We start from the raw sequence: 13881 nt of genomic DNA, 5'->3' as shown, positions 1-13881 counted from the left end.
AAAGAGGGCTAAATATTTTTAAAAATTCCAGATATAGAATCAAACTTTGTTTTTATTGTATGATGGCATAAGCCTTTAATACAACATAAGCATTTATACTATTGGAAACATTTTAAATTAAAATTAAAAAATAAAGGAAAAATAAATTTAGTTATGACATTTTTTTCTTCTTGGTTTATATTAAATTTGGAATAAATGTCTCAATACAAGTTTTTTACTAAGATGTAAGATGGTTGATTTTTCATTGACATGTTCAGTACAATTTTATCTTTGAATCCTTTAAAGATAAGGGGCATTTGATTTGTTTTGTAGTCCCCAAAATTCTTCATAATTATTACTTTTGAACCTCGATAAAATACCAGAATAACAGTTTTTATATTTTAAGGCAACTATTCCTAACATATATGTAGAATTCAGGTATTCCAATTTTGCCATATTCAGGGTCTGGTACTATTATCTATGGCATTTCCACAACTGCTACTATTCATTTTTACTATCACTATTCATATGAAAAGGTAAAACAAACAGTGTTATTAATTTTTTGTAAGAATTAAAATCAAAAATCTTTTCTAGAATTCAGTCTTCAACCCCACAATTTTGAAATGTAGTTGATACCACTTTCTTTTCTGGAAACCATTTTTCCCATGAGAAAGATGAACCAAAATACACTTTGCCAAATAAGTTTTCCCAAATAACAATTATCCTGAGAATGAAGAACAAATTAGGTCATATATTTTATTCAGTCATTTTGAATGTCTTTACAGACAAATATTCAAACTGGTAAGATGGGGCGTATTTTCAGTCAAAATCAACTCTATTTCAGTCTTTGCAGTTAAGCTAACAAGGTCATTTTCTCTTGATAGATGTGAAAAATTCAATCTCTCTCTATAGTTTCAAAAATCTGTAGGTACGGTGCCACCGAATCTCCTATCATACAGCAGGCTCCCATGTGGCACATCTAAATCATCATACAAAACATTGACCTGTCTGTAATACATGCCATAGAACACATTCGGCTTGCATCAATGACTATATCCAGAATGCATTCTACTTTTAAAGTTTTATCATAAAGTTATTCCCAGGGAAGGAAATGAGTAGACTTGAGTTCCTTGTCCTTGTGAAAAATCACTAATTTCAGTTTCATTTTATAAGTCCAGGAATCATCACAATAGTCCTTTCTGTTATATTTATTAGTTATTAACTTTATTAATATTAATATTAGCCTATATCAAACTTTAAGATTTTCACAACCCAATCAATCAATAAACCATTTCCTTATAATGAACCTGTCATAAGTGTGTTTCTGAGTTACATTAGAATTCTAGCTAAAAGCCTAAATAAATTTAACTAGGTGTTATTGTTAATATCTGGGGTCCCACAAATTATACTTTTAAAGTTCTCAGCCATATCTCCATATACTAAGGGAGATAACAGTTTTCCCAATTAGCCTTCTATTTTCAAAAGATTATTTATTTTTGGCATGTAATTTCTGGATCAATGGATATGTTTTTAAAACTTACCATCTGTTAAATGTTTTTATGCATTTCTTCCACTTAATATATATCTAAATTTCACAGCATTATGATTTTTAAAAATTTATTTAAATTCAAGTCTTGTTGAAATTTCAGGCTTTCATTTAATACATTAATATGATTTTACATAGCCCTAACCAGTTTGGCTCAGTGGATGGAGTGTTGGCCTGCAGACTGAAGAGTCCCAGGTTCGATTCTGGTCAAGGGCATGTACCTTGGCTGCAGGCACATCCCCAGTGGGGGGTGTGCAGGAGGCAGCTAATCGATGTTTCTCGCTCATCGATGTTTTTAACTCTCCCTCTCCCTTCCTCTCTGTAAAAAATCAATAAAATATATTTAAAAATATGATTTTACATATACTGGCACTCACATCTACATTTCTATGTGTTTAATGGCAATTGTTTTTAGTGTTTATTTCACAGTGTCTTTTTTTAAAGTAGTATTCGTTGACATAGTCATACTTAGACTGTTGAACACACGAGTATTTTTTGATTTCCACTAAAAGTACAATCTTTCTTTTTAATATACATGGTTTTGTTGGTTTATCCTTTTATTTTCCTTATGATGGTGACATGAGCCCAAAAAAGTAATTCTCTACTATAAAAAAAATAATAGTGTAAATGCAATGACACTTTCTTGAATAGAGCAAGAAAATAAGTAATGATAGGACCCACAGTGAGTGAAAGACTTATGCTCTACTTGGTATGGCTGGAGCTCAGCTCTGCTGGTAGTTACTATCAAGAGAGAAAGACCATCACCCTGCTGAGAGCCACTATTTACCTGGCTACATAAGTGGGTTAAAATTTTTAAATAACATTATGTAAATTAACATCCTAAATACTAAATAAAGTATATCTTTAGCCTCTTGTCCAAATGGCTAAGGGAAAGGAAAAGTATTTTCCCAATTGCCTTCTCATTTGCAGGGCTGCCAAACTGCCTTGAATGGTGTTGGTATTTGACATTTTTTGCAGTATACATTAATTTATTCATTACAGCAAATAATCGAGGCATTGTTTTAGAAGCTGGGGATACCATAGTGAATAAAACAGAAAGATTATATTCTAATGGGGGAGAAGATGAAAGATAAAAAGTATGTAAGTAAAAGTATAAGTATGTCAGAACTATGGAGACAAATAAAGCTATTACAATAATGCAGGAAAGAGCTGGTAGTCTTTTAGAACAGGGTGATCACATTGGAGCTGTGAAAAATGGTTGAATTATTGAATTATGGCTATATTATGAAGTTGAAGCTGACAAGATTTACTAAAATATAAGATGTTGGTGTAAGATAAAAGAGTCAAATTTTTAAAATCTGAGCAACATGAAGGATGTAATTGCCATTTATGGAGGAGAGATTGTGGGTGTTCTCATTTGTTTTGGCCAGTAGTAAGAAAGCTTAGTTTTGGTTTAGACTTGTTAAATTTGAGTTGTCTTTTAAATAGTCAAATAGTGATGTAAAGTAGGCAGGTGGTTATCGGAGTTTGAACTGTAGGGGAGGGGTTCAGGCTGAAGATATAAATTTTGTAGTCATCAGCATAAAGTCATCTGATTATCCGTGGTTGGCAAACTGCGGCTCACGAGCCACATGCGGCTCTTTGGCCCCTTCAATGTGGCTCTTCCTAAGCCTTAATTAGGAGTACCCTAATTAATTTAATAACAACATACCTACCTATATAGTTTAAGCTTTAAAAATTTGGCTCTCAAAAGAAATTTCAATCGTTGTACTGTTGATATTTGGCTCTGTTGACTAATGAGTTTGCCGACCACTGGATACCATGTAAGGTGCAAGTGTAGAGGTCTGAAGACTGGGCTTTGGGAATTTGCAGTTTAGAGGCCAGGGTGGGAAAAAGACCCAGGAAACAAGATCTTGAAGAAATGGCTACGGAGGTAGGGAGAAAACAGGAAATGGTGATGTCGGGAAGCACAGTGGAGGATGGTTGAGAAAGGAGGTAGTAAATGAACTGTGTCAAATACTGCTCACAGGTCAAGTAGGGTGAAGACTGAGAACTGGTCATTGGATTTAGCAATGTGGAGATGCTTGCTGATCTTGACAAGAGCAGTTCAGGTATGTGGAAGATAAATGAGGCAGCAGCGAGGGAAAGGCAAGAGAGAGGAATTTTGTTTTTAAGATGGGAGAAATAAAGCCAGAACTTCTTAACTGATGGTCAAGCTTCTCTGTATGGACTCTGTGTATAGCACATTACTATATCCCCAAAAAATGCCATCTTGACCCTGGGGTTGCAATCTTAAATAACAAAATAACAAAATAGTGAGAACAGGTAATTACCATTAGAATAGTTTAAGAGGATTATAAAGTATTGGTTTCACAGAGAAGGTGGAGTTTAAATTCTACTTAAAAATATAAATTGGATTTAGGTAGATGAAAAGAAATGGGACAAAGGGAAAAAACAGTATGACATTTGAGGAACAGCAAGATTGGCCTGGCTGAAATTCAAATTAAAAAGAGATGGGTGATAGACCCCCAGCTAAGTTCTGCCTTTATTATTTTGGTAATGAAGATTAAGAGAGTTAAATAATCCCATCTGTGGTAGCTCTAGAATTAACAATTAAAATCTTGTTAATAGTTTTGTGATTATTTTTAGCAATTTTCATTAGAAAATTCTCTCAAATGTCTTTTCAATAAGCACCACTAGGTATTAGTGAAGTTAGAGCTAAAACAACTAGATGAATTTAAATATAGTTACTTTTAAGCATGAAAAAAAAAAAAAGGTTGCCCTACACATGACAGAAACACTTCTTAGGAACCACAAATTTTTTTTAAAATGTTGATTTTATCCCATTTTTTGTGTGCTCTGGAATGGTATTTTATAAATACAAGATTTAAGTTATTTCTAACTAATCTATTAGATATTTTATAGCTCATAATATCCTCAACTCTAATTTTGGAAAATAGTCTTTTGTTTATACTACTTTATGGATGTAACTTTTAAGGAAGTTTTATGATATTTCTAATTCATATGACACTAGAAGAGATTTCATGAAAAGCAAATATAAATTTAAAGTGCTTTTCAAATATGAGTATCTTAAAAAGTTCTCACCAATCCTCAAAATCATCCTAAATATTACCAAGCTTAATATTTAGAATTCTTAAAACAGTTGTCAAGATCATGCCCTAACGGGTTTGGCTCAGCGGATAGAGCATCGGCCTGTGGACTGAAAGGTCCCAGGTTCGATTCCGGCCAAGGGCATGTGCCTTGGTAGCGGGCACATCCCCAGTAGGAGGTGTGCAAGAGGCAGCTGATCGATGTTTCTAACTCCCTATCCCCTCTCCCTTCCTCCTTGTAAAAAATCAATAAAATATATTTTTTAAAAAAATAGTTGTCAGGATCAATCCTGCAGGTAACTAACCAAGTGTTTTTTTCAACAAGAGAAGCTGTTAGGTTGAGCCATCTGAGCTGCCAACATTTCTATCACGTGTAGGTAAAAAATGGTAGATATTAGCGATGTAATGCTGTTCAACATAAAAAATTCCAACTGGGCTCTCCCAGGGTTTTCTAGATTGGTGGAAGTTCCTATCTAAAGGGGGAGGAACAATCTAAAGGGAGTGGCATTCTCCTAGGAAGTGCACATTCTTTGACAAATTGGCTTTTATTAAGTATCTATTACATAGAGGTTCTATCCTAGGTCCTATGGTTTATTTATTTAGCCTTAATGGTTCACAATCTAGTAAAGATATGAATATACATATCATTAAAGTTAATTTTACCAAGCTTAAAAGTTCCCTATGCTAACATTTGAAATGTTAAGCTTATTTGTGGAGGAAAATAATCTCCCATCTTTAAAGTTATAACTGGTCAACTTATTTCACAATGGAATGGTAGGGTATAAAGGTTATTTTATACCAGCACTTAAAGCAAATAATAGGATCTAGTTTGTAGGTATAGTGAATGGTTTTAGATGAAGGCTTTGGATTTTTAATGCTATGTAGCCTATCTATAAAAATGGGAAGGTCTGTCAGAGGAAACAGGGAAGGATTGGGGTAAATTTGAGGCAGGTGAGTACCTTTTGGGGCCAATAGTAGAGTTCTCAATGTGATTTATATTATAGAAAATCTGAGTTTAGAGAACCTCTGTGGCTTTATGTCAATTTCAGCATATCTAAATATTCTGTTAAACATCTTTTCCTGAAGAATGGTATGACTGAGTAAAGCATCTAGTCAGTATCTGAGTCAGTGCAGAAAAAATATTAAAACATACACCATAGCCATATACAGATGTTATCATTTGGCAACTTCTACCATATTTATCTCTTATCCATAAAAACTCATAAAGAAAACAAATAAAACATATTTTAATTACAATTGCATTATATTTTAACTATTTTATATAACTACTAGAGGCCTGATGCACGAAGATTCGTGCAAGAATGGGCCTTCCTTCCCCTGGCTGCCGGCACCGCCTTCGCTCTGGCCTGGAGCCACCCTTCCACCTTCCCACGCTGCCCAGAGGCCCTGAGCCGCTGGGACGGTGCGAAACACCTGTGTAGTCACCATGGCGACCAAGTGTCCTGCCCCGCCCCCACCACTTGGTGTCTGCATATGCAAATTAACCAATCTTTGGTTAATTTGCATACTCGCTCCTGATTGGTTGGTGGGTATTGCAAAGGTACGATCAATTTGCATCTTTCTCTTTTATTAGTGTAGACTAGAGGCCCGGTGCACAAAAATTTGTGCACTCGGGGGGGGGGTGAGGAGGGGGGTCCCCCAGCCCGGCCTGTGCCCTCTCGCAGTCTGGGACCCCGCGGGAGATAATGACCTGCTGGCTTAGGCCTGCTCCCAGGTGGCAGAGGACAGGCCCAATCCCTAGGTGCAGCCCCTGGTCAGGCTCAGAGCAGGGCCGATTGGGGAGTTCGGGCGCCGCCCCGTCATGCACAGAGCAGGGCGGATCGGGAGGTTGCGATGCCACCCTCAGTCACACTCAGGGTAGGGCCGATTGGGGGGTTGGGGCACCGCCCCCTGTCACACTCAAGGCAGGGTTGATGGGGAGGTTGCCGCGCCACCCCGTCACGCACAGAGCGGGGCCGATCAGGGGGTTGGGGCGCTGCCCCCTGTCACTCACAGAGCAGGGCTGATCAGGGGGTTGGGGAGCTCCCCCCTGTCACCCACAGAGCAGGGCCCATCAGGGGGTTGAGGAGCTCCTCCCTGTCATGCACAGAGCAGGGCCGATCAGGGGGTTGGGGCGCTGCACCCTGTCACACTCAGGGCAGAGCCAATGGAGAGGTTATGGCTCTACCCTGTCACACACAGAGCAAGGCCCGTGGAGGGGGGTTGGGGCGCCACCCTCTATCACCCACAGAGCAGGGCTGATCAGGGGGTTGGGGCACCGCCACTGTCACACTCAGGGCAGGGCCGATGGAGAGGTTATGGCTCTACCCTGTCAAACACAGAGCAGGGCCTGTGGGGGGTGGGGGTGCGTTGGGGTCCCATACCCTGTCACACACAGAGCAGGGCTGATCAGGGGGTTGGTGCGCTGCACCCTGTCAAACAGAGCTGCAGGGCAATCAGGGGGTTTGGGCGCTGCCCTCTGTCACGCTGATCCCGGTGCCGGGAGCCTCGCTGCTCCACTGATCCCGGTGCCGGGAGGCATGTTACCCTTTTACTATATAGGATAGAGGCCTGGTGCATGGGTAGGGGCTGGCTGGTTTGCCCTGAAGGGTGTCCTGGATCAGGGTGGGGGTCCTCACTGGGGTGCCTGGCCAGTCTGGGTGAGGGGCTGAGGGCTGTTTTCCGGTTGGCAAGTGACTGAAGCTCCCAACCGCTCCTTGTTTTCTTTTCTTTTTTTTTTTTTTTTTATTCTGGGCCAGCTTTAGCTCTGAGGCCTCACTGCTGAAAACATCGATACAATGTTGCGGTCGGCTGGCTGAACCTGGCTGACTGACAGCCAGTTTCTGGGGTTTTGTTTAGCTTCTTATTTGCAACATAGTACATAGTTGCTTAGAGTTGCAGCTGAGAGGCCGGCAAGTTAGGTGGGGAACGTTGGCGTCTGCAGTCACTGGAGCAGGCAAGCCTCCCTGCTCGTTTCAGTGCATGGCTGCCGGCCGCCATCTTGGCTGACAGTTAATTTGCATAAGGATATGCTGATTAGCCAATGGGAAGGGTAGCAGTTGTACGCTAATTACCATGTTTCTCTTTTATTAGTGTAGATATACAAAATAAAGCAGTGGGGGATATTAAATAAGAGCATGTGATGAAGAAGCAGGGTTTACCAGTTAAGTTTTAGGCTTGAGTTCAAAAAGGAGAGAAAACATATTCACTTTTAGGTATCAGTGTTGGAGACAAAAGTGCTTCCAAAACCAGAAATACTGGTCATCTTTCTTCTTCAATTGTTTCCTTAGGAAGAATCTTTTTCAGGTGACAATACTTACAAGCTAAATTAAAATGCACTCTACTCATTGGCAAGCCACACCAGCAAGAATAATGTGATCACAGTACTTGGAAGTTTTTGATTTATAACTATACTATTCTCTACTTATAAGGCTGCAGTCTAGGAGGCAGAGCAATGAATCATTACAATTGTCTATCTGGGAAATGTCAAAGATTAAGTAAGGGCAGAAGAAAAGAGAAAAGGAAAGAACACACATTTCGGTCTTAGAAATAGTCCTCAATTAATGAGAAGATATCACTAGCACATAAATCCAATGTTAAAGAAATATTAAATTTTTAAAATCTTCAAGTAAAACTACTAATATATCATAATGCTTAAACTTCCTGAACAGATTATTCTCCAAAGCTCTGATAACTAAGTTATTCCTTTTTCAACTATCACAGTGATCTACACTAAGTTTGAAAAAGCAAATTTAATTTGAGAAAATGAATTAGACATTTAAACCAATCATTAATGGGTCCAGCTTTTTAAAAAAAGCACACACACAGTTTAATTGATACTTTGCCATACAAAAATAAGCATCCACAGAATGTTTATTTACTGTTTAAATTACTCCATATTTCACACATGATGAACAGAAAATATATTTTACCCCGCACATAAGAGCAAACAAGTGCAATCTTTCAAACATTAAAAGTCGTAATAAAATCTGTACAACAGATAAATAAACTTATACCTCTAACAGCTGTAACAATACCAAACCAAACCAATCCAAAAAAAAAACATATATTGTCCAAAGTCACCAGTTTACTTAAAATTCTACTGAAGGTCATACATCTCAATCGTAACAACTTGAATCTTTGCTAGACTGCACAAGTTTAGATTGATAAGTATTTTTTAAAAATAGGAGGGAGTAATAAGAAATAAAATGATTATAAAGAACTTTCCAAACATTGGAAATAATATACAAAATTAGTCAGGGGAAAACATATTAAATGAATCCACAGGGTAACTGGTATTACACTGATATAGCTTAAGGAAAAGAAACAGGTGAATGTTTGAGTTGGAAAGAAAATTTGGCCTTTTTATAAAAAGAAGTAATAGCATCAACAATGACAAAACCCTGTAATGGAGCCTAGAACAACTCTGTGAGACCAAGTGTACAAAGATTTAAGCTTGTACTAGTATATCTGAAAACCACAGTTAGAAAGAAAACCATGTCAGGAAACACAGCAACAGAACAAGAACACATAAATTAAAGGCATACTGTTCATCATTCCACACCATTGCACATCTGGCAAGAAAACAATACTGTAGTCATTCTTGAGAAAGTTTTCAATGAAGTAGGAATTACCATGATGAATATTGGTACAGACAATCTTATTATCACAAATTTAGTAAATATCAAAACAGTGTGACACTAAGCTAACTAAATTATCTATATTTTTTACTGGAAAGGCAATTATTTCCCTGCCTTCATATGTTAACTTAAAATCACTTATAAATGGAAATATAGATCCAGTAGAAAAGACTTTTCACATGCAATCCTCTACAATGCACTCTGCTTCATCAATTTTTTTCAGTATTTCACATCGGATATGTACATTTCCTATATATACAACCACACATGTTCAACAGACATCACTGAGCTGTCCTCTTACTGCACAAATTTTTATTTACCTATACAATTATATCTCAAGATAGATGCTTTTCTCCTCTAAGCAGGCAACAGTTAGCTTGAAGAGTTTAAGTTTTTTAGAATTTTAGCAACTTAATATCTTGATTTATCTTGAATTGATGATAAGATGAGGAGTCCACAAAAAAATGCAGCTATACATGCTAACCTTTTCAACAGAGATGAGTTATCTTTAGGAATAATGATCTGTGCAAGATCATTAGTGATCTGAGAAATTTCATGTGCCACACAAACGAATATGAAAGTGCTGACAATGATGTTGAGCATGGGGTTTCCAGGTATGAGTACTAAGATGCCCCTTGTGTCTGCTGCCAGCCATATGTGATATTGGCAAGTAAATAGCTAGGAGGAAAAATATTTCAAGTTAGATATGTACAGAAGGTCCATGAATATAAAAGTTTGTTCTAATTTAAACATCTGATAGCATAATTATATTAGCAGACTTTTCCAAAACCTTTTAATTCTGTTTCACTGCTGGTTCTGAAAAGCCTACTGCAGAGTCCACTCTCCAGAACCCCTATTTGCGGAAGCACTGATTCAAAGTCCTCAAGAAACAAACCACAGAGACCCTCTAACTTTATAAAATTCTTTGTATGAGACCTGTCTTTGCAAGACAGTTGACAGATATCTGGACTCCCGTATTCAGACCTCAAGTAAAGAATGACTCCGTGTGTGTGTGTGTGTGTGTGTGTGTGTGTGTGTATCCAGCTACAAAACTATGTGTGTACTATGTGTCCATATATATATATATATATATATATATATATATATTTATGAAATGTTTATGTAGGTATAAATTTTGAATGGAAATAGCATAGTGTTTAAGATGTCCCCATGTTTGTTATGTATGGCCAAATGCTTTAGACCACATTCACATGTTTCTGAAGTGTATTTCAAGTTCTATGGGTATATATATATATTTGACGACACCACTATTTATTTTTATTGTAATTACAAATGTGGTTCTTTCATCACATTGCTTCAAAATATCAGAGTAGAAATATGCTTAAGCTACTTCAACAAATATGAAGACTATGATATTTCTATATTTTTAATAGAAACACTAAATAGTAAATTAATTCAAAGTTTATAAAACTCTCATGCTTTAAATATTAAGGGGCATGCAAAATAAATATTCTTTAGTCCACTGAATGACTTGGTAAGTCTTTCATGATCAAGATTTTTAAATTCTATGTAATCTGAGACTTAAAAAATAATAGAACATTTATTCAAGAACTCAAAAGGGACATTTATTTCCCTATTTTATTTTAGTTAATCCTCACAGGAGGATATTTTTTATGTTGATTTTTAGAGATTGGAAGGGAGGGAGGGGGAGAAAGAGGCGAGAGAGAGACACAGGGAAATAGAGAGATGTGAGAAAGAGAGACAAATTGATTGGTTGCCTCCCACACATATTCTGACCAGGGCAGGGGATCAAACCTGCAACCCAGGTACATGCCCTTGACCTGGAATTGAACTCTCAACTCTTATGTGCTCGGGGCTGGTGCTCTAACCACTTAGCCATGGGCCAGGGCTTATTTCCCTATTATAAAGACAACTTAATAAATCTTATACTAAAAAATGTATCTTTTAAATAAATCATATGCTCTAAAATTTATCTTTTATGATTACAATATGAATTGTTTTAAAATAGTTTCAAATACAGCTCAGAATACTCAGAATGTATTTCAAAACCTACTTTAAACTGATTTTATAGATTAATTTCATATTAGTATTACACACAAAATGTACTGAGTTTTAAAATTTCCCCAAAATTTCTAATTATAAGGATACATTTTATTATGATAAGCATTATAACTATATTTAATTATGGAGATGAACAAATTAAAATCCCCTCAGCTGATTTCATTTATATCTACTAGTATTATATCTACTTTTTCTCTCCTGATCTCAGCATCTTGGTTGTCCTTAAAAGCTTAAGACAGTAAAAAGGACATTGTGAAAGTTATCTATGTCCAGTCATTTAAATAAAGCTGTAAAAAATTATATAATATGTTACTGCTTTTGAAAGTACTGAATTTCCCCCCTTTATAATTCCGTAAGTAACATAGCTTTGATTAAAAAAATGTCAGGTTGCCCTGGCTGGGCTGAAATATCCTCCGGTACACCAAAAAGGTTGAAGGTGTGATTCCCAATTAGGTGTGTATGGGAGGCAACCGAATGATGTTTCTCTCTCACATCGATGTTTCTCCCCTCCCCTCTCTCTCTCCCTTCCTCTCTCTAAAAATCACTAAAAACATATACTTGGGTGAGAATTAAAAAATAAAAATAAAAACATGTCAGGTTTACACACAAACACATATATATATAAACGTACACATACACATGTATATGCACACAAGCATATCTGTAACACTTGACTGTTACATATATGACAGAGCAAAATATTAATGTACCAACCTCTAATGAAATTTTTCCAAACCAAGCAAAAAATGAACTGTAAACAGAACGGGCATATCCAGGAATATTCCTTATTAGAATAAAGGCTAAAATCTAAAGAAAAAAACCACAAAGGTAAATATTAATAATCTGTTTATTAAAAGCATTTTTGCTTTCCTTCAAGTCATAATTTATTCTTTATATTCTTAAACTTGATACATACAAAATACTTTCCCCCCCAATTGATTAACAAGTTATTTTTGTTCTAGAGTGTATACAAATTCGATTTCTCAAACATGTGGTTTGTAGACTGCATACGAGTGCAGGTATTAGGTAGTACATGGTTGAGCAGTTTTAATTTATGCTTATTAGAAAAAATATAAACCCACTCTGAGGCTTCTTATGAAGAAAGAGATGATATCATATTTATGTGGCAAAATTTATAAAACCTCATGATATAGTTTTGCTTTTTCCATAAGGATCCTCTAGAAACTCTCCCTGCTGCTCTTTGCTGGGCTACTTGTTTTTCAGGCCTTGGCTTAGACACTATTTTCTCCAAGAACCTTGCTGTGACATCAAGATGGGTTAGGAAGAAGTTTTGTGTGTTTCCAAAGCACCCTATTCATCACACTACCCACAATGTCCTATGATTACCTGCAACCAGAGGTGTCTGCAAAAATGTAAATATGACCTGAGTTGCCTCTAGCCTCTGCCTACCTCCCAGTCTCCACCACACACTTACGAATGTGTTGTATGCTCCTTCCCACCATAGCCTGCCTTCTTGCTGCCTGCTGTGCCTTCATCCCTCCAAATCAGCGGAGATTTCTCAGGGAAATCATCCCTGACCTACACTCCAACCCCAACTAGGTAATATCCCCTCATGACGGTCTATTATTGCATCATGTACTTCTCTTTATAATTACATGGTAATTACATGATTACTATCTGTAATGGAAGAATGTAGGCTCGATAAGGATATAAAGTTCTGATTTGGTAATCACTATATCCTTCAGCATAATATCTAGTACATACTGGCATCAAATATTTGGTAAATGATTAAAAATTTCTTAAAAGCAAATATGAGAAGTACAATGAACATTTTCTAAGTGCCTAGTAAGTGACAAATACTGATCATTTCCATACATTTAATATAACAACCCTTTAAAAGAGATTTTAATATCCCTGTTACAATAAAGGAAAGTAGGACTTAGAAAGTTTAAGTAAAATAACTATATTTTAAATAGTTTGATCTCAAATTTCTTTGCCGCTAAAGATGGTGGTGTCCTTATCAAGAATTAAGAAACACTTTCTTTAAATCAAGGTAATTACCTGCACCACAGAAACAGATGGGTGGAGCTCATTGCACTCTGCTTTGTTCTTACAACTGCTAGCCCAGATGGAATAGGTCTAAAACAAAAAAATACGTGAATAGGTTCACAAACGCAGTTACGCCCTAAAGAGTCAGCATTCTCAGGAAATGTTGACGTTTTCTTTATTTATCACATTATACTTCATTATGTGATGTAAAAGCTTCAGTAAAACTTCCCACAGGTTTGCTCATCACCGGGTGTCTCCACTGCCCAGACATAAAGCACAGAGAGGGGCTTCGGTCCATGCTGCTCTGGGAACAGTGATCCTGAGGCAGTGATGGCTCTTCGTGTCAAACACCTTACGTTATGTTTCTTCCCAAATTTATTACAATTTTTAAAATTCCTATCACTTAGATTTCAGTTATTCTTCATATTTAACTTGTATATGTATTCACTTCAGAATTTATGTTCAATTGGAAAATTAAAAAAAGAATTTTAAAATATTTTATTAAAAATAATAGGTTCAATTCCTATCTCTTAAAGGAAATTTTGTATACCAATTAGGATGTTGGAAAATTAGAAGATTACATTTTGAAACT

At 36.6% G+C, this 13881-nt stretch overlaps 1 protein-coding gene across 1 annotated transcript in view; it reads right to left on the bottom strand.

The window, feature by feature from the left end:
* Positions 1-8451: 8451 nt before the first annotated feature.
* The window catches only part of CASD1 (CAS1 domain containing 1), a 43229-nt gene continuing 37799 nt past the window's right edge, over positions 8452-13881 (bottom strand). Inside the window, exons 16-18 of the mRNA XM_070424279.1 lie at positions 13302-13379; positions 11994-12086; positions 8452-9914 (exon numbers count right to left, since the gene is read on the bottom strand). Coding sequence (XP_070280380.1) covers positions 9648-9914; positions 11994-12086; positions 13302-13379 — 438 coding nt within the window. The 3' untranslated portion in view covers positions 8452-9647. The remainder of the gene's footprint in view (positions 9915-11993; positions 12087-13301; positions 13380-13881) is intronic.

The sequence above is a fragment of the Myotis yumanensis genome, unplaced genomic scaffold (genome assembly GCF_028538775.1).
Source record: "Myotis yumanensis isolate MYYU_CA2020_CCGP unplaced genomic scaffold, mMyoYum1.0.hap1 SCAF_9, whole genome shotgun sequence".
Lineage (NCBI taxonomy): Eukaryota > Metazoa > Chordata > Mammalia > Chiroptera > Vespertilionidae > Myotis > Myotis yumanensis.
This window is presented reverse-complemented; position numbering and strand designations above follow the sequence as displayed.